The sequence below is a fragment of the Micropterus dolomieu genome, linkage group LG03, assembly GCF_021292245.1.
Source record: "Micropterus dolomieu isolate WLL.071019.BEF.003 ecotype Adirondacks linkage group LG03, ASM2129224v1, whole genome shotgun sequence".
Classification (NCBI taxonomy): domain Eukaryota; kingdom Metazoa; phylum Chordata; class Actinopteri; order Centrarchiformes; family Centrarchidae; genus Micropterus; species Micropterus dolomieu.
Genome location: NC_060152.1, coordinates 14,075,799 through 14,097,597, shown reverse-complemented (window position 1 = coordinate 14,097,597; position 21,799 = coordinate 14,075,799). Strand labels below are relative to the sequence as shown.

At 41.7% G+C, this 21,799-nt stretch overlaps 1 protein-coding gene across 8 annotated transcripts in view; it reads left to right on the top strand.

The window, feature by feature from the left end:
- prkcg (protein kinase C, gamma) overlaps window positions 1-21,799 on the top strand; it is a 31,667-nt gene that overhangs the window by 1,628 nt on the left and 8,240 nt on the right. Inside the window, exons 1-10 of one of the 8 annotated variants that reach the window (XM_046045850.1) lie at window positions 11,885-12,061; window positions 12,481-12,640; window positions 14,237-14,483; window positions 17,826-17,857; window positions 17,968-18,050; window positions 18,991-19,102; window positions 20,020-20,148; window positions 20,305-20,413; window positions 20,731-20,932; window positions 21,406-21,603. In XM_046045850.1, coding sequence (XP_045901806.1) covers window positions 11,999-12,061; window positions 12,481-12,640; window positions 14,237-14,483; window positions 17,826-17,857; window positions 17,968-18,050; window positions 18,991-19,102; window positions 20,020-20,148; window positions 20,305-20,413; window positions 20,731-20,932; window positions 21,406-21,603 — 1,335 coding nt within the window. In that variant the 5' untranslated portion in view covers window positions 11,885-11,998. Of the gene's footprint in view, window positions 1-11,884; window positions 12,062-12,480; window positions 12,641-13,079; window positions 13,197-14,236; window positions 14,484-17,825; window positions 17,858-17,967; window positions 18,051-18,990; window positions 19,103-20,019; window positions 20,149-20,256; window positions 20,414-20,730; window positions 20,933-21,405; window positions 21,604-21,799 lie in introns of those variants that run through there. The other 7 variants (XM_046045849.1, XM_046045855.1, XM_046045856.1 and 4 more) reach the window with 7 other exon arrangements.

The window sequence follows — 21,799 nt, the reverse complement described above, 5'->3', positions numbered from 1 at the left end:
AAGTATTTGAACAACAAACTGAACTTTAAAAGAGAAATAACAATAAGAACAAAAAAGACATGTAGCAGATTTTCTTTTATGTCTGTCTTTTGGTTTCTTTCTTACTCAGACTTTTCTCCCCATACCCTCTTTTTTATTCTATCAATATATTTCTCTCACTGTGTTAGTGTTTTAATAAAGAGGAGGCTGGATGTGGCTAGTGTTGGAAGTAGGAATGATTCAATAGCAGTGCCAAATTTCCATTCAAGAGCTTTTAAGCAAGATTGGTTTTCAAGTAATTTCTTTTCATAGATAAAACCCCATCTTTTCTTTTCCACATATGAACAATGCATAATTCACCATCATGAAAGTGGATCAAGGGAATGATTCGTGCAATATCTGTAATTGGCACTAGATGGCTGCATAATATTCAAATAAGCGTTGGAGATAATTTTGCAGGAGGCTTCTGGTGAGTTTAATAATTGTAGCTACATGATGCAGAGCAAGGGGCGCGCAGCTATGAACTTTATTATTTTTATGAAAGTGGCCAGTCAGGATTTATTCAGAGGAAGTGAGGGGAGTTGAAACCAAGTGCAGTGTATTATAAAAGCTCTCTTAGGATATTATTTTATTACACTACTGTACCTTGGTAGAGTTTGTAGATGATGGATTAAATGAAGCACAATTCTTTTCAAACATGCGTGCCACAGTTGTAACTGCACAATCTACAGGTAACATATTTAGCTGAAATATGTGGGAAAACTATTCACTTGATGTGAACTCATGTTGCTATTATGGACAATACAATTCACTGTAATCAAGGTTCACATAACAAAGTACCACAGATACTTGTGCTGAGGAAATGATGTTGTACTTTGACTATTTCCTTTTGGCAAATAAGACTGAACGATATACTGTGAATGTTTTGAGTTCCAATTTGAGGTGCATACACAATAGCTGAGACTTCACTGAATGCAGTCAGTAATAACTCCTGTTATTAAGATTATCAGATGACTGTTTGACTTTGAGCAATATTCCCACCTTCAATGTGACAAGGATGCAATGGCACATCTGTTTGCATCTGAGACATTGTAATTGTTTTTCTTCTAGTTTGAAATGAGATCATTTGTTTCAGCCAGAGTCAGATGTTCCACATCCTCAATGATTTTTATATTGGGAGGATATGCTTCATCTAATTTGGTCAAATGTGATTGTAATAAATGAGTTAAAGCCCACAGCACCTGGCTCTGGCTGACCAGTATGACTACGAAATGCTATGTGTTCAACAGAGTAGCATTGTACCTTCTGTGAGCTGTGCCAAAAGCCATCTACTGTGTTAATTGTGCCAGTGTTGCCAACATTGCAATGCATACAATCCATTTTCACAAGGTCAACATATCCACCTCATTTCTCACACTAAGACCAGCCACAGCCCAGCTCTTCTTCTATTGTAGTTGAATGTAGCTTTGACATGATGTAGCAAAAGAACAACTACTTTTAGACTTTGTAGCTTTTCGGATGCTGTTGATAATGGCTAAAGGGGGGGGTGGGGGGATGGGGTTGACCTGCTATGTGAGGGACTGCGTTGTGTTTGTGCATGTCGTCACAGATCGAAGGGTTAGTCGACCTTCACAATTCCCCTTTTAACTGCTTTGCCTTTCAACGAGGGCAGACTGTACCTTTTATCTGCTCATGGACTGCTTTTTTGTAGGTCTGCGTGGGGCAATTTTTTGAAAGAATCTGTCTTTGTTAGAGGAACGCTTTTGTCGTTTCTCATCCTTTGGAAAGCCCCAGAATCATTGCATGTTTAGCGGAATGAAATCTCAAAGATTTGTGATGGGGGGGTTGTGTAGTTCAATTGTAGCAAATGCTTAGGACCCAGGGCAGCCACCTTTCACTGAGGTAGTTAGCTCGCTCTACTCTGCACCCCAACTGTGGAAACCACAGCAACAGTTTGACTGCTTCCTGTGTAGTACAATACGGTTATTTTCAACCAATCAACAGGGCTTAAACCTGGTATGTCATTAAGCATTATTGACTTCTATTGAGGCGCTAATACTTAAGTCTGTGACTGCATGAACAGAAGTGACTCTTAAAAACCCTATGGTTATTTCGTTTTGTTTGTTTTATTTTATGCTGAGAAAAAAAGAATATATTAAAATATACTATGTTTTTGAGAATGTACCATGTTATACTGTGATTTAACTGAGATATTTTATTGTATTCAATTATCATTTGAATTCTATCATTTATCTATAAAGAAATATATATGTACAAATAAATATATACATATATATACATACATGTATATATATATATTAGTTAAGTTTGGTATATTTGGAGGAAGTGTTAGATGAAATAGTTTTAAATGTTTTAGCTTTGTAGCGATTCTAGACACTGAAATCATTTTTCGAATTTCGATTCCTCCTATATGACTGTGAAGACATTAGTGCCTGTGACAAAAAAGACAAGTAAAAGTCTAAACTCTATTCATCTGTATCTACTATAGCTATCAGTCTGTCACTCCTCTCGTACTACCTAACATTACTTTTCGACACTCACTGCTTTTACACATCAGTATGTTTCTCGCACAGTCTGCTGTCTCTTTTGCTTTCTCCCGCTCTCCTCCGCACTTTCTCCTGGTTTTCATTAACAAGCTATGAACATTCTCCACCTCTCCTCTTTTAAAGTTTTATCATATGGTGATCACATCCCTTTGTTAATTAACCCATCCATTGACCTTTGCTTCTTTTCCTTTGATCACTTCCTTTTTAAAATCAGCTCATTCCTCTGTCTGTCTCTCACTTAGCAAAAAACAGAGACCAGTAGATACTGTGTTCTTGCTCCTTTTGACTGATTGTTGATGATGATGATCAATTAATTGATTGATGAAATAATTAATGAACAATGTTACTATTACTGATGTGACTGAAGTGTGTATCTGACGACCATGCCACTGTAGCAAGTCTGGGCTGTACCACACCACCAGCGAGCAAATGAGGCCACAGTTGCTATGGTGTTGCCATGGCATTTTCATGGCGTTGCCATGGTGTCCTCTGCACCGCCACCACCTGGTGCCTGCTGGGTAATATAGTATAATGTCCTTCACTTTCCCCAATGCACTGGTCAAAGATCTATGCTATGCTCCCCGACCGTAAAATTTAAAAGCTCACTTTGGATGAGTGCTGAGGGGCAACATGGTTGTGACGTGTCTGTTGGCTATGCTGATCTAGACTGGACTGGTTTGGCTGGAAGTGGCTATGATAAAGTGTTGGTATCCTGTTGATCACCTAATCTTTAAAGTACCTGTTTGTGCTGCAGTGCATGTTATCCCAAAAACTTCATATCACTAATGGCCTCAAACCAGTCAAGGCATAAGTGTGTCTATACTTGTGTATTTCTGTGCTTTTTATGTTCAGAGGGTACATGCTGTGTATGTGTATTGCATGTGCAATAATCATGTGTAAAACCCCACTGCAGCATGAATCTGTAGAGCTCTCCTTCCCTGTTTTTCTACTCTTGATATTTCTGAAAAACACATACACACACACTTTGCTGTGCATGCATATTTATCACACAATGCGCACATCACTCAGCCAATGATCCTCATCTTCCTCTACCCTCACGAAGCTGCAATCTATAGCATCGCCTCAAGTAGTCTGATCATCCCAGACAGGCACATGTGTGGCCTTGCAAACACTCACACACAATGCGCACCATACACACACACACACTCTAGCTACTCTAATTTCTAGAATCTTCTTGAGTCGTTTGTATAAAATTTTGTTCAGAGATTTGGTTACCCGAGGAAGTTAAGTACATTCACGACTGTCTTGCTTGTTCTGAGATATCTGTCTCTTGGGTTTGATGTATAGTCCTGCACTGTGCTTTGCACTGTCCTGCCTTTTCTGATCCATCACTTGGTGTTTAGAGTAGTCGGGTTCAGTTTGTTTTATTTTGTTGACTTGCTCCTCTTTTGATTTACCTTGTTGTCCTAATCTGCTTTGATTTATTGGATTTACTGTCTGGTTAAATTTTATGCATTGAACAATCCAGTCCAGCCTAGCGCAGTATGCTCCAGGCTAGTCTCGTGCCTGAGTTTGTAAGAGATCCTGGTGCAGCCTCAGGCTCAACCCCTCTCTCTATTGGCCCCTTACCTGGGAGGCAAAATGTGTGGTGCTCCAGAATTCAAACAGGGTCTTCATTGGCTGCATTGGCCATGAATTATATCAAGGAAATACAGGAGTGCCACACGTTGTACTCACCAGGTTTAGGGTCTGCATGTTGCACCATGAAAAGCTTATCCTACCACAGTGACAGGGCACATATACCCACAGAAACCAGTGTGTGCGTGTTTTCAGCATTGTACATGGCCCAGTTCTGCTCTAGTAACCTCGCCAACACTATAGGCCTACTTACGGGTTGCTAAGGCGTGTTGCTAGTAGGGTGATGTTGCTCCTAGCCCAGACTGGTCTGGTCTATGCCCTAATTTAAATGTGTTAGTTTATTTGACATTGTCTGTCTGGGGTGGGGCTGGAGGGTCAGTGCTGCACTTACTTCCTGAGAATTGCTTCATAAAATATGATTCTCTTTAATTAATGCCAGTGGTGCTGTGTTTCCTTCCAATTCTGTTGTCACAGTTGCAATTATAAAGAAGGGGCTTTGAGATTGTGGTTGTGCAATTTGTGTGTGTGTACGCGCGCGCGCGTGTGTGTGTTTTCTCTGTATTTTCCATACAAGCTATTACCCAGTCAAAACTCCTTCAAAGTAAATTTATGAAGAGCTCAAAGAGTAGTTTCTCTGGCATTCTGACAGGCAGTCCTCTGCCAAGTGTGTGTGTGCGTATTTGTGTATATGTGTGCGTACACGCGCATGCTTGCTTGCATATATTTCTCAGAGGTTTCTCGGTTCTTGTCAGACTTTTGCTTTGATCTGGCCAGAGCTGACCTAACATAATCCACTTCTTTCCCCCTCAAAGAGAGCAACACACCTAACACTCTGGCTCAACTCTCAACCTCTGCCAACAGCGGCCAAGTCAGTGCCACCTGACCAGCTCTATTTTCTAGTACAACAAACAGATGTGTTTTTGCTGATCAGAACAGAATTTTAAACAGACCTGACCCTGATGCGGCTTTCTGGGATGTCATCCATAGACCCATGTTGAATGATATTTGCATTGATAGCCTTTTGTTCTTTTGTTTTGTTGCGGGGGTTTTTAACCTTCATGACCAGAATTCATTATAACAAAAATAAATAGAGTCAAATAGGCTTGCAAACACAGAAAGATATATGAAACTGAATTTTAAATAGTTTTAACTCTCATCGTCCTTTGTGGAAAATCTCTTATCTGGCTCTCAAAGCTATTTTAAAATGTATTCACAGATACAACTTGTTTCTTTAAAATGCTGCTCAACTGTAGAGTAAGGACAGTGACTTTAAAATTTGGCCTCGAAAGTAAAGTTTGGCATTTAAACATTTGTATTGGAAAAAGTTGTTTTGGCACTGAAACACATATCCCTGAAAAACACAGGCATTAAAAATTATTTCATTTATTTTGATATTTTTATTATTCAGAGTGAGTTTTCATTCACAGCAAAATCACAGTTAGGCTAAGAACAGGTGATTTGGTGGTTACCTAACAACATACTGCTTTGAAAAAAAAAAGTTTGCTTCAATGATAAAGGCGTTGCAGTGCGCCACTCTGAAAAACTCCGGCACAATCACACTGACCGCAGTAAATGTAAATCACGCTCTCCTTGCCCCCTCCCCTCAGATCCTCTTCATCTCCAGGCAAAACACTGACAGTGAAATTAACTTTTTTTTAAATGTTTCAATGCCAATGTTTCCCTTTTCAGTCCCGGCTTTGTTTTCAGTGCCAATTTTATTTTCGATGGCAAATTTTTAAGTCACTGTCCTGCCTCTATACTCAACCAAGCATGACAAAACATCTAAACAGTACCTGACACATGATATTCTGCAAGAGTGTTGATGGGGATATTAAATATGTTTTGTTCCGCTCCCCGTGCGCCTGCGATCTGCTAATTAGCCATGCTTTGTCAGTGTGATGGGCTAATGGCTAATTGCATTGTGAGGCCTCTGTGTGTACATGCAGTAATGACTTAACGCTCTAATAAGATTGAGTTACAGGCAGTTAGATCATGGTGTCCCGAAACACTGATCTGAGGTCAGTGTTATGCTTTTCTCTCTAATGGCTGTTAAGGGAGTGTGGAGGGGATAAACTGCTTCTTGATCTCCCATGTGAGATTTCTATCGCTCACTTTGTGTTCTGTCATTTATCTTAGAGCTGGGTACAGTTAGATGCCAGCAGTGATGTAGTTGTTTGAGCATTTTTATCAATATCAAATCCAGGAATACAATATTTATTTGATTAAATATACATTATATCTAGTGAATGCTGCCCAACTATGTTTTTTAGTAAAGTAGCAAAATATGTATGATCTGGATTGGTTAGTTGATAAAAAATCTGCACCATACACAGCTATCTGTCTCTGTTAAACTCCTGCCTTCTCCCGCTTGCTCCATTCTCTCTCCCTCCATCTCCCTTCTCCCTCCCTGCTGCAGCAGGTCCCAGTCCTCAGTCACTTCTGTTCCATGTTCACACATATGCACGGGCATTCACACACATACAGTACAGTGACACACATACAGTACAGTGACACACATACACACACACACACACACACACGCACACACACACACACACACATACACACACACTCATGAACGGTGTGTGGGAATGGAAGGAGTGTGCTGCGTCCCTGCTGAGGTGCAGCAGATTGATCCTGTACTGATCTGCCACCGGGTCCCAGGGGATTTGTAACGCATGTCTGTGGTGCAGGGCTTAACACTCACTCTCTTTCTGTCTTTGTCTCTCTCTCTCTCTAGCGACATTAGCGTTGTCTCTTGCTATGCAGTGCAGTGGCCCTTACGCTCCCGTACCTCTCACCCTCCATCTTTCTCTGCCAAGTTCCCTTCGTCTCCCTGTTTAGATTTTTGCTCAATTCCATTTCCTCTGACTGACTGTCATTTCATTTATTCTCTGCTCTACTCTATCTCTGGTTATGCCCTCCTTAAAATTGTTCTGTCCTCCCTGTGGATTTCCCTTTCTACTGCATTTTATCAATAATTTCTCTATTGTTTTTTTTCACTACCCTTTTGACACCTATCTTGTCTTATATAAAATACCTGTATGTTTGTAGAAACATACGGAATAACTAAATCTCTTTATCTAAATATCTACACAGACTATGATCATACACGTACAGTGCATGTGGAAGGAGAGCGCTGTTTCTTTTTCATCATGTGTGCAGTGCCGCAGGGTTCTACAACTCATCGGCTTGATCTCTGAAGTTGAAAAAACACACAAGCACCCTTTCATCTCATGCTTTTTTCCCCCCAGCTACACGGCCAATTTCTCGCCTCCTTCATTTTCACATGAGCCACGACCAGGGACAAATGAGCTAACTGACCGACAACAGCTTATATTAGCACTGTTTGTTTGTGTGTTTTTGTGTGAGAGCGAATACGTGCTCAAACGTGTCTTTTTTCTGTACGTTGCATGTGTGTCTTTATGTTAGCATGCTTTTTTTAATCATTCCAACCAGCAGCAGTTGTAACAATCTCTGGCTATTTTACTAGTTGTAATGGGAATGAACACAGATACGTTTACACAATAATACAAACACCATTTTAAATGCAAATCTGTCCCCTTAATTTATTTGTCCTCTTAATTTGGTTCACCAGATCTCTGTGGATGTTTAAACCCAAGTTATGCGACTTGCCGTTTCTGTTGATGTACTGCAATATGCTTGTGCTGGTGCTTGAAGCTGGTGGTACCACATCTTGCCCCAGCGAAGGAGTACATGTCATTAAATATTGATTATAGATTATCAAGATGTTGACTAATGGTATAACTAACAATTACTGTTAATTGTAATAGTAATATAATAACGATTATATCCAATATTTGTTTAATAAAACTCCGAAAGCAATGGAAAGTGATATTTTATCAAAACAGTTGCTGATTAATTTTCTGTGGATCAACTGAACAATTAATGTAGTAATCACTTCAGCTTCAATGTATGTATCCCTTGTGCGTACTCTATTTGTATGTCTTTTAAGTATTTTGATGCTTAAGGATTTGGTTGTCTCTGTTGTCCTGTTGTCAGAATGTAAAGAGTCGAAAAAATAGCTTTATGTGCTAATGGTCCTTAACGATAAGGCGGTAACATCAACAGAAACACAAGTTCATGGATGCTGCGGCCAATATGTTTGAAGCAACATTACCACCACATCTAGGACAAAATAATTATTCATACTACACCCTTGTTTGCCTGTGTGTGTGTGTGTGTGTGTGTGTGTGTGTGTGTGTGTGTGTGTGTGTGTGTGTGCGCACACTGCCACCTACCCAAAGGGAATTCATCCTAGAAAATTGGGATGAAGATTAAGATATCCTCAGACATTACCTTGTTCTCCCTTCGCCTCATTATCAAATCGCCCCTCTTACCCTGAATCTCCTGCCCTCCTGCTTTCATCCTTCCCCTTGAGCACATTTTGTTCACAACCTTTTCTTCCTGCCTACAGCAGTAAGAAAGGTCTTGCAGCCGACAGCTGAGGCTTTGAGTTCTTGTTAGTATTTTGCACAACTTTCAGCTCACATGCCTGTTTTGCTCATGTTAGTAGATGATGTATTGGCTTGGCCACAGTCCCAAACTCATTATTCTCGTGGCCTCAAACTCAGCCTCAGTGGGTGCAGGATCTGCGAACACAAATATTTTATTGATCTAGATTAAAAAAAGTGAATGCACAGATACCACCAAATTATGCTCTTTTTTAAAATAGACATATTAATAGCGACATTTTGATATGGTACTTGTTAAAAATGGCAATAATCGATATTTTAATAATAATAATGTATCACATGACTACTTAAATGTGAAAGGGTGGGTCATTCTTAGTAATGAACCCACAGAGAATTACCCCATCTGCAGTTCCCCTTAACTCTATGGAGCGTTTTAGTGTCTTTCAGCTCATTGTTTTGGATTTTACAGCCTTCAACTTTAATGTTCATTCACTCTCACTGCTCTAATAGCCTAGTTTACAGTTGCAGCAGGCATCGGTTTTCAGTGAAAAATACTGTGAGCTGTATGCTACTTGCTCAGCACCAAACAGACAGACACTAGCAACTAGCAACTAGCTGGTGGAGCATTTAGCAGCCAAAAAGCCAGATATTAAGTTAGTGGAGACAAAAACAGAGATAAAAAGAAAGTGAATATTGGAATTATATTTATCAGGTGGCAAGAAACACCACTCCAAATGAATGGTAAAGTTCCTCCGTTAGTGATACGTAAAGAGGCAACTATTGGCTAACATGATAATATGGCATCAATGTGTTCACAGCTCATTTCGGCTGCACAAAAGTGATTGCAGATTGAAGGTTTCCCGAAAACTTATCACAAACATTTATGAGCCATATCCCTTTGCACAATGTGCCAGGTTATACAATCAAACTTACCTTTCCATTTTTCCCCAACATTGTAAAGTATGCACAGTGTGTTGGGTTTGAAACCAGACTGAGAGGTAAGATGTATACCAGAGCAACATACTAGAAGAGAGAAGCACTAAAGAAAATGGGAAAGTGTGCAATGGGTTATTGACTCATGGGACAAAAACAAAATTCCTGTCATTTAACCGATCAAAATGGATTAAAATTCCTTTTCCTCAGATTCTCAGGCCGCAGACCACTCTCTTATCCACAAACCCAAATCCATGATCCACAATCCATTTGATTTAATTTACACAACTCCCTCACTTGTCCGTGTGGTTTTCCACTTTAGCAGTATTTGTTGTTGCAATGAGAGGCAGGTCAGAAGTAAAATAAATATGGAGAGCAGGCTTATTTGCTTTAGAACTGAGAGTTTGTAGGCCATGTTGATTGGCCCCAGTCGCCTGCCAAATGTCTCATCTGAGTGGTGTGGCAGTATGTTGCTCTCTTCCAAAAACACAGCAGACCACTCTTCATTAAAAAATGCAAATAGAAGCACACCCCAACAGAAAACCAATACAAGCAAACAGAGCCAATTGGTTCTGAAGAGACAAATTTAACAGGCAGATATGATTACCTCAGACACCACTTCTCCCCTGATTCCACAAACAACAGTTAGACAAGTCAATTTACTTTAATTTCATTGTAGGAGAAAGCCAGCCAGCCAGCCAGCCAGCCAGCCAGCCAGGTTCAAGCCAGTGCCTGATGCGAGTGAGCGCTCGTTAGATGATAATGGATGCGTGTAATTGGTGAAGTGCTGATTGCTCCCCCAAAAAAGATTCCATCGGAGGAGAATTTTCTGTTTCATTAAGCCATGGTCAGAAATAATAAGATAGCCATCTGTAGACTGAGAGAGAGAAAAAAGAGGGGGGCTGGGGTATCGAAAGTGCTCATGATCAGAAATGGTAGCAACAGCTTCCAGTGCTGCCATATAATAGTGGTTATTGTAAAGATGGTAATAGCCAAGAACAGAATGTGGTTTGGGGTGTGTCTTCTTCACTGATATCATATCCTCATTTTTCTTTTTTTTCTGTCACCTATATATTTCCTTTTATCTTCACTTCTATCTGTGTTTTATATAATTTTCCCACTGCTCTTAATCCTGCAGGCTGCATCTGTGTTTGTACGTCTTTTTGGTTTACAGCCTTTATGTGTCATTGGCTGGCTGCACACCAAAACGCTTTTATGGCCCGGGATCAAACACTGTAAAGCATGCTCCGATAGGCAAGCAAACGCACACTGATACAGATACATTACAGCCACAAGTGCGTACTCATCACACCGCGTAGAAGGGAAGCATTGTGAGCCATTTATGTGCTTTGATTTTCAATGCTCTGATTACTGAGGGTTGCATGGTCTACAGCTCATATTTTTTGCCCCCCCCCCCCTCTTTCTCTTACATTGTGAGAACATCTTCCTCCTTTATTTGTGACAACAGAACTAGAACATGACTCACCCATTTTCTGGCTCTTATAGGACAGTGATGGCAGTTTGATAGAGAAAGGCCTGGTGCCGTTATGTGTGAAGGAAAGCCCCCTATCATTTCCAATCAGCTGCTAGTTCTGCATGACTAATGCTGAAATGACATATATCATTGTCAGATAGGGCATGTTAGCACAGCTGTTTTTTTTTTTTAAACAGCCTCCAACACACACACACACACATATGCACACTAGCTCACCCTTATCTTGCTGGCTGACACCATTTTGCTCTCTAACAATCTTGCTAATTATAATTGTTAATTAATTCTCTGCCAGTGTCCTCATCAGGAGACTAATAACCTACATTTCCATTAATTAGACCTTCAACCCTTCGCTCCCTCTCTCAGTCTCTGCGTCCCACTCCAATCCACCCCTTCGTCCCCTGCCTGCCTGCATCCCTGCTCCCGCCTTCTGCTCCCATCTCCCAAGATTGTCTATATACCATGTGCAAACATGGAGTGTGATTAATTTTGTGTGGGTGTGCACTTGTATTACTCACAGGGACAAACATTTGTGTACACAATCATTTTACAGGGGCTCCACCCCCATTTGGGGACAAAAAGCTGGTCCCCACAAGTGCAGTTTTAGGGTTAAAGGGCTAGATTGACATTTAGGGAAACAGACTTATTTGCTTTTTACTGAGAGTTAAATGGGAAGGTTATATCGTTCTCACGTCTCTGTGGTAAATATGAAGTTGGAGCCAACAGCTGGTTAGCTTAGCTTAGCATAAAGACTACAAATAAGGCCATACAGTCTTCTGGCATCTCTCAAGTCCACTTAATAACATGTTATAGTAGTCCAAGTCTCTGCTTGTTGCCTGGCAACAGGTCCCGGCCAAGAAATAGTTATAATGTGTGAATCTATGAGGTGGTTGGCATTTTTTTGTTACCTTCGGACAGAGGTTAGCTGTTTTCCCGTTTCCAGGCTTTAAATGCTATACTAAGCTAACCAGCTCCTGGCTCCAGCTACAGGCATGGTGTCACTTGTCTCATCTGACTCTCAGCAAAAAAGCGTCTCCCTCTCCTTGACTGGGATTGTGAGTAAAAATAATGTCCTAAGTGACAAAACTAGTTTATGTGGGTGTATTTGCGTGTGTGTGTATTTGCATGTGAGCGCCCTTGACAGTATGTGGGCAATCAGTGGACAAACAGCCTCTCTTGGAAACTACTCTTCCCATCAGGCTTAGCTGACCTGGTTTCAGTGCACAGTGGAGCAGTGTTATTATGCCACCACTTGCTGTGATCTCAGAACCAATCTAAAATACGATGTACATTCTGTTAACTGCACTGTTGTGGAAAAGATTAACAGAGTTGTTTATTTTACAGGCCTGCTGATCCTTCAGTCATGTGGATCTGCAGCAAACTCCGCAACTTTTAACAGTTTATTTTCTGTTTTAGCTGTGCTAACTGGCCGTTTCTTTCTCCTCCTCTGAAGCTCTCTGCTCTTTTCTTCCAGATTGGATACACTCTCACTCCTCTCCTTTTCCTCTCTGGCACTAGAGGAAGTGAGGGACAGTTGGCACGTGCTTGTCCATACTGTATTGGTGGTGGCAAAATGGCAGTGTATCTCTCATCCACCCTCCTTCCTCTACCTCCCTCACCATCTCCTGAGAGAAGTAACCCAGATTTCAAAATGAATCGCTGCCTATTCCCCTCAATCTTTCTCCTCTCTCTCTCTCTCTCTCTCTCTCTCTCTCTCTCTCTCTCTCTCTCTTCCTCTCTCTCTCTCTCACTTCATTCTCTCACATCTCTCCTCCTTTTCTTAGTAAAGAGAGAATCAATCTTGGAAAGAGAATACCACCTCTCTATCTCAGCCTCCTCCTCACCCTGCCTCTGGGTTAACGGATATATACCACTTCACTCTTCTATCTTTGGTTCCTAGAAAGCTTGAATCTCTCAAAACGCTTGTTGCCCTCTCTTTTTCTTTTAATAAGTTTTCTTTTTTTCTCCTTTATTTTTTGGCTCATTCTTTTCTACTTGCCACAGCACGGCTTGTCTTGGTTTTTCTGTCTTTTCTTCCACGTCTTTCTCTTTTTTTGAGGTGACCCACTACAGGTGTGACACCTTAGCCTTTCTTTTGAAGTGAGCCAAACGAAGAGAAGAGAGGGGGAGAGGAAGACAATAAAGCTGTCCTTTAGTCGAGCCTTTCCTCCAAAATCACCACCAATTCAGGTACTGTGTCTTAATCATCTTTGCCGGATGGGTCTGTGCACATATTTGGAATATATTTTATCTTCCAATCATTATTTTACAAATTTCTGAGTACCATGCCATTTTCCCCACCATTCTCCCGTTTCACCCTTTTGATTGATTTTCTCCTGCTTCTTTGCTGAGACACCACCATTTCATCACTTTTTTTTCTAACATCGTTTTTTGCTATGGGCTTATTTATTTATTCATTAAATCTCTGTTGGTGTTTCATTTATCATTTAGTAGTGTGCAACTCTTGCACCACAGCCTCTCCAGCTAATGTTTGCAGTTTTGCACTTTTTCCAGCACATCTCATTCCCTTTAGACATTATTCTTCATATTCTGGTCCAAACTTTATTTCAGAAATGGGATTAATTGCTAATAAGGGCAGGCAGGAAGTCAAGAGAGGATACAGGCTCTAATATTGGAGCAGGTGGTGGGGGTGTTGTTGACATGGCAACAGGAGGTACAGTTGACCAGGGGGGGCGTAGCCAGAGAGATGGAGATATAAGGGGTACAGAGAGAGGGAGATGTCGGTTGAATGGTCAGGAAGTATGTGGGACACGCTGAGTTGCACTAATTGTTTAGCGTTGCTGTTTCAGAATCTCTTAGGAGAGTTTTGTCTCCGTATGTGAATTAACCTCCGTCTCCCTCAATACACCCCTTTTTCCCTTTCACTCTCACCTGTCACTTTTCCCGTGCTCCCACCCTACCGTCTTTTTCGCCACTTCCGGTCCATATATCCTTTCTCTATCTTTCTCTCCATCACTTCACTCTTTCACTGCTCCCTACCCGACATCCCATGTGCCAATAATACAACTCCTGTCTCAACCATGACCCATTACACTTTCCGTCCCTCCTACTCCTCCTCCTCGTACTCTCCCTCCATGTCCTTGCTTCCTCCCCTCCTCCCTCTCCCATGCTCAAGGTCTTTCGCCTGTACAACTCTATACTGTGCTTACTGACACTCATTATCCATTTCCCTTCTCCGTGCCTCTCTCCTCTTTCTACTGTATCTCCAGGCATTATGTCCACCCCGGTCTCCCCTTCCCCCCCCCCCCCCCCCTTGACACTGGCCTCCCCTACATCGGCAACCTCCCCTGGAGCCTCCCCTCTGCCCTCGCCCCTCTCCCCCCCACCCAGGGTACCCGTGTTCCAGAGGAAGGGAGCGCTCAAACACAAGAGGATTGTCGAAGTGAAAGACCATCAGTTCACAGCCCGCTTCTTCAAACAGCCCACCTTCTGCAGCCACTGCACCGACTTCATCTGGTAACACACACACACACACACACACACACACACACTAACACACACACAAACACACACACACACATTTACAGATGCACATTTACACAGCAACCAACCCGGCAGTTCATAAGCCGCCTCCTCAGGCATCCCACCACTCCATCTGATATTTTTTGTACTTTTTCTTTCTTTCACCAGATCCAGCTGCCTGTTGGAGAAACAGCCCACACTGTGTAGCCACCACACTGACCTGATCTGATCACATAACCTCACCTCCACACTGCAGCCCACACGATACAGGGGTTCCTTTACGAACTTCATGTATTCACTCACACACACGGAGACACACATAGAGATAAACACATACAGTATACGCATTATAAGGACTGTTTTTTTCAGTATGAATGCTTGCACACAGATTACCATACATGCAAACATGCACAAACACACACAGGCAGCAGTATAGGAGGAATTATTCAGATCTTAAAAGGGTACTCTATCAATATAGTATGTCACTTCCACTTTCCACAAAATTGGCCAAAGTGTCCTGTAGTATGGGCCAAGTTCCAAAAATGCTGGATGCTGCATTCTCATAATGCAACTCAGTAGAGACTTTCATTAGGTCCCTCCATCACTGGGTATATTTTTCAGACTTTGGAACGCCTCCAGAGCCACAAAAGACATTAAGGAATTGTTTTTGCGGGCTGAGTAATACTACTCGTAATGAGTAAACTGAATGTGTAAAATCTGTGGAGTGCACCTTTAGTGCGCATTTAGTGCGAAACACAAAAAAGGCTTCATCAGAAAGTCCTGAAAGTTAAGAAATGTTCCATGATTTTAAATAAAGTACAAGCAATAAAATGAACTCGGGTATCAACAGTCTAAAGTCTAAAATGTAATTGTTAGATTTGAAATGTGTTCATGTGTAAGTAGTATTTAATTGTTGTAGTTGTTCCAGGTGCTTGACCTACAGTAACTATTTTAACTGCTGGAATTTACACTCGTCGCTGTCCAGTGAAAACCACATATCTCCGAATTTGGTCCAATTTTTGAAGGTGTTCCTTTATGGGTTTAAAAATATGTTTCATCTGTTTGATAATGGTGGGATGAATCATGACAAACATGGAAAACAAGAAAAGTGCATTGTCACAAAGCTGAAAGCAGGGCTGTTTCTCTTACTTAGGAAAATTTGATGTTTTGGAGATCCTCAGATTTCACAGGACAGGGACAATATGTTTTTATTTACAGGTGAATGCAGTGTAAACAAACAAACAAACAAAAATAATAGAAATAAAGCAACAGTCAAGAAAAGTACCATTGCCTCAAATACAGTATTTGAGATGTATTGTTTTATGTAATACTTGTGCCTCTGACATGCACACACATGGGTATTCATGTAAATGAGTCTTGTGTACAGACAACCATGCAGGGAACATATTCTGTCCAGTAAAGCCGTGGCAGAGTGTATGAGTCGTTGTGTGTGTGTTTGAACATATGGTGAGGGTGTATGTAAGATGTAGGGCGGTGCATGCGCCAGCAGCCTCTGGGTAGCTTTCAGGACATTTCTCCAGCTGGCTGTTGTCTTGGCTGCGGTAGCAGCACTTAGCTCAGGGTGAAAACTCTTTTCCATCACACAGGATGTCAACCTGGGTGTCGAAGCCCCTGGGGGGATAAGTAGATTAATTAAAGACTAAGAAACGATAGTTCTAATTTTGTAATGTAAATATCTTGTTTATTAAATCAGGCTCTAGAAGGGAATGGGATGTATCTTGTATGGCTCCTTCAATTAACAATTGAATGAAACTGAAAAAGTGGCATTGGGGTCACATTTCAATTTTGTGTGTTTGGAGTCAATACCTTGCTGTTCAGTGGTGATGGCGCAATGGATAAGACACCTGCCTTTGGTGTGAGAGACTTGGGTTCAATCCCCCCCTGTGACCCCACCACCATTGTGTCCCTGAGCAAGACACTTAACCCCTAGTTGCTCCAGAGGCGTGCGACCTCTGACATGTATAGCTTTGGATAAAAGCGTCAGCTAAATGAATACATGTAAAAAAAACATTGGCTCTCATACTGAAAATCACTGAATAAAACCATAAAATGGTAAATAAACTAAATCTAAGGACAGATCGAACAGGCCTTATTCACAGCAGACATTTGAAAGCACAGGTGTTACTAATAACATTAATTATGGCTCTTTTGTAAACACTGTACATTCAATTGTTCGAGTAAGTCATAACAGTGTCACAGTGAGCCTGCATGCACTACAGTACCCTGAAACTGAAGCAACTGAAGGAATTCAGTCATCACTAGTTTTATCATTTACACTTCTGCTTTTCCTACTGTGACATGTCAAAATGTGTTCAGTGAAAAAGGCCTATTGCAAAGACTTTAAAGTAAATTATTCATAATTAATACTATATAGTCCATAATAAGGGCGTGTTCTGGTCAGTTTTACAGGGTTTTTCAGGATGTTTTATGGCAACTTTTCATTTAATGGCATGTGTTGGAGAGGTTTTTCAAAGCATCATTAAATTTAAAATGCAGTGATGTCCCTGTAATAACTGGCCAGCAAGCAGTCCTGTATAGTCTCTCTAAATCCATACCTGGTTCTCTAATGCTCTCTGCTGGTCAAAATACAGAACTGGCTGCATACACTGCAGACAGAGACTTCTGTTGAATGCTGATCAAGGATCAGATTACCTTCTGCAACCCCATCTTTAATTATTACTTAGCCAGATGGTGAACTGATCTCAGATCAGTGATTAGCGTCCGTTTCCTATGAACCCCTGGGCCTCTCCAGTATGATTGTGGAGGAGCTCTCGGTGGTGTCTTTTTCGTCTTGCCTTTCTAAACCTCCTAATGAAAACTTGATTCACAGCATGCAAAGCAGCTGAGTGGACTCTTTACTCAATCAATGGCTTTAATTATTCAATTAAAGGAGACACTGGAAACTAGCCAACACCGCAGTTCTGGAAACAGAAGAATTGTGTTTATACATATGCGTGTATGGGTGACAATAAGTGATCCTGCTCCGTTTGACCTGGTCAACAGTGTGGCTCAGAAAGGAAAGACACTCAAACTTCACACATAATGACTTAACGTAATGAGTGTTTATCATGTTACTAGTCTCTAACACAGCTAGTGGAGTTTTGATGAGACAGAATTTGTTCTCAACTTGTGCCTACATGTGTGTTGGTCTTAGTGTAATACAGAAAGGAATAATGCAACAACCCTATCTCTGTCTTGGCAGCATTATCTATATTATTTTGGCTAAGAAAGAGTCCCAGAAGCAAAATATTTCACCTTAAAGAGGAGAAGAAAAGATTGTATTTGTGTCTTAATCCATGTGCCTTTTTCACTCAGGGGAATCGGCAAACAGGGATTCCAATGTCAAGGTAAAGATAAACCCGGTGTTATTGTCTTTTTCCGCTGTATTTAATCTTAGATTATTTTCTCAGTGTGACGGATTCACTTTTGAGGATATTTTTCTCTTTCTTTCCTCTAGTTTGCAGTTTCGTGGTCCACAAAAGATGTCACGAGTTTGTGACCTTCACCTGTCCTGGCTCTGTGGCCGGCCCGAAACCAGATGTGAGCAGATCTGTCGTCGTATCATTGCATTGCTTTCACTGTTACTCTCTTGTTTTCCATTTTAGTCCATTTAAGATTTACCCCGTCATCATTATGTTTAGCCATCCGCTCGTTGCCACCTTCACTTACGTATGACTCATCCGTCAATCCATACATCCTTCACATCACGCAGCCTTGTCCCATCTGTGACGTCTGCTCATGTCATGCCATCCTACAAGGCCTCGGAGATGCAGGGAGTTGGAGATAGAGAGTGGGGGAGATACAGGTGGAGGGTGGGAGGGACTGATAAGAGGGAGAATTACGGGGGGGGGGGGGGGCACAAGACTGCTCAGTCTTCCTCTCTGTGGCATTTTGAGGATTTCAGGGAGATTTGTCTTTTCTTCACATTTTCTTTTCTGCCAGCCACATAAACTGCCTCAGAAATGAGGTCAAGGGGAATGTGTGTGTGTGTGTGTGTGAGAGAGAGAGAGAGAGTGAGTGTGTGTGTGTGTGTGTGAGAGAGAGTGTGTGTGTTTGAGTGAAAAAGGATGAGAGCGTAAAAGGAACACACACACAGAGGGAAAGAGGAGGTGTTTTTAAATAGCGGCTCAGAGGGACGAGGGAGGGAAAACAGTTTGGGAGAAGGTGGTGTATGGAGAGCGGTGGTGGGGTCTGATGAGCTGAAGAGAGATAAAAATGATTCATCCCTCTCTGCGCAGCATACACATACACTCACACAGAGCCTTGCCTAGATGCACTCTCATTTATATGTCCTCTCCCAGTGGAGAAATCTAATTGGCTTGTCCATGAATACCCCACTCAACATCACTCCACTAATCATACTCTGTATGTATGTGTGTAAATGTGTGTGTGTTCACAGTTCCTTCCATGGTCACGCTGCAGATGTGTGTGTGTGCGCGCGTGTTAGTTCTCAATGCAGAGTGTTTCTGTTGTATTTCAGGACCTGAAGAGTCGACACACATTTAAGCTCCAGACGTACTCCAGTCCCACCTTCTGCGACCACTGTGGCTCGTTGCTGTACGGCCTCATACACCAGGGCATGAAATGTACCTGTGAGTTTCACCACATTTAACAGTGTAATACATCTGCGTGTGTGTTCTTGTAATAATTATGTTGTAGGTATAAAAATCGTTTTACACAGGCACATTATTAGGACTCACCTGCCAGCTGGGGAAAAAAAGATGGCTACGACAAAATTAGCCTCCAAAATCTAGAGTTGACTGGGTTGTGTGTAGGTTTGGGAAGTCCTCTTATTTACTTTTGAGTTAGATGAGAAGTGACTATGCCTGGCTAGGAAGTAGTGCACATAACCCTCCTGTAAAACCACAACTTGTCATTTTTACACTTGTTGGCTTTTGTACTCCATGAACAAATGTGATATAAGGTGTTTATTATGGTTGCTGATAGGGGAATTTTGCTTTCTTCAGACAGGGGCAGGCTAGTATTTTCCCCCCTTTTCCAGTCAGCAAATGGGCTGCTGGGATTAGACTTAAAACTACAAGTAAGGCATGACAGTTGTATCAGTCTTCTTAACTCACTCTCGAGAAGAAAATGTAGAACAGTTCCTTCAAGGTTAGGTTCCAGGTTTGGGTTAGGCAAAAAGTGGTTATGGTTAAAGTTGGGGTAAGTCTATGGGGAATAAATATAAGTCGATGTGATATCAAAAATCCTAAAGTGAAAAAAACATAATGTGCGTGTATGTCTACATTTTTTTTTTGGCATTTGAGAGTCAGTGTAGAAATAGACAGGAGTCATGGAGAGAGAGATGGGTATGACATGCAACAAAGGTCTGGGAATCAAACCGTGGACATTGCAGTTATGTGGTATGCGCCTTAACCAGTAGGCCACCTGGATGCCCTTATAAAGCGTTTTTTATTTTATTATGTTGTTATTTATTTTTTGTGATCTAATTTATATCTTTTCTATAGTGCAGGTGTTTGTTCATACTTGTGTATCTTTCTACTGTGAGGTTGTGACATGAACGTCCATCGACGGTGCGAGACCAGTGTTCCCAGTCTCTGTGGCCAAGACCACACAGAGAAGAGAGGGAGGATCCACCTTACTATCAGAGGAGAGAAGGAGGATGTGTTTGTCACAGGTGAGAGGACCCGCTGGATTATGGGAAGTGTTTTTTTTAAAACAAAAAGTAGGATTACACAAGTAATGAAGGATTTCTCCCGGTGTCCTTTCTATACTTTCTCTCCAGTGCGGGAGGCTCGTAACCTGATGCCTATGGATCCAAATGGCCTGTCAGACCCGTATGTTAAACTCAAATTGATTCCAGACCCAAAGAGCCACAGCAAGCAGAAGACCAAGACCATCCGCTCAACACTCAATCCCGTCTGGAATGAGAGTTTCACCTTGTGAGTCCTTGTGAACTTGCTTTGTGAATGTGCTTTAGGTAAAATAAGATGACCCAGATATTTGAATTACAGTGTCATAAAAAAGACAGAGAAAAGAAGGTTGATGGGCCTTGAATATATGCTGCTTGTTGTGCATAACCAGTGTTAAAATTTTACCCTTTAATACAGTTGTGTTTGCATTTTTCAGAAAGTTCAGAAAATACCATGAACGTGAAAATTTAAGAAAAACAATAATTTGTCTTTGCGCATTCTTGTGTTGGTTACACAGTGAGCTAACTGTCCCCAGTGATTTTGAGTTTTTGCATTCGTCTCTCCAGCTCAGTGCGTGGTCACCAGTGGGACAGGAGACTGTCTGTGGAGGTCTGGGACTGGGACCGCACGTCTAGGAATGATTTCATGGGAGCGTTGTCATTCGGAGTGAGTGAGATCTTCAGGCGCCCTATCAGCGGCTGGTTCAAACTGCTGGCCCAAGACGAGGGAGAATACTACAACATTCCCGTGCCAGACCCAGATCTGCAGGTAGGAAACTTGCTCCAGCCAAAAAGTCATCAGTCGGTCCTCATGGTGAACAAAAAGCGAGAGTGAAAACTGTATCCCTGTATTCACCAGAGCGGAGCAGCCCTTTATTTTTTACCATGCTAATGTCCATTTATTCTAAAGCCTTGGCATAACCTTTATCAGCTTATAATTACCTACATCTAATAAAGAACAGCTGTGACTGCTCACACTGGGTCAGGATCTTGAACTGTCCCTTGGCTTACAATTCTATCTGAGACTGGAAAAAAAAAACTGGAAGATTTATGTCTGGTGTTGTGGCTAAATAATTAGATAATAAATTACAATGAGTCCCCTCCCTTCTCTATTACACTCTGTCTCCACCAGGGTGCAGGATTGTTCTGCCTGACTGTATTCCAAAACTAGGGGTGGGAAGGAGTTTGGTTTTGTCTGGTGTTTAGAATTCATCTCTCAATCCTCCCACTGTGATTTTCCAGGAGCCTCAGCCAGACGCTCCAACACCCTCTCTGCCTCAAGCAATACCTGTCCCGCTGTCTGAAGTGTTCCCTGCGGCCCTGTCCTCAAACCCTGTGCCGTCCTGTCCACCTGTCCACACCCCAGGCCCTGCCAAAGTCAAAGTGGGCCTCCATGACTTCAACTTTATCATGGTGCTGGGCAAAGGCAGCTTTGGCAAGGTAAACACAGCAGCCACCGAGACAAAATGTCATCTTTTCTACGCACAATCAGCACCTCTGATCCAACAGCTGTAAGTGCTATGAAAGAGGCCATTCATGCTTAAAACAACAACGATTATTCCTGGCTTTAAATGATTTCTTCTATTGATGGACTTGACCTTCAAGTGGCATTTCATACAGCAGCTTCTGGGCAGAG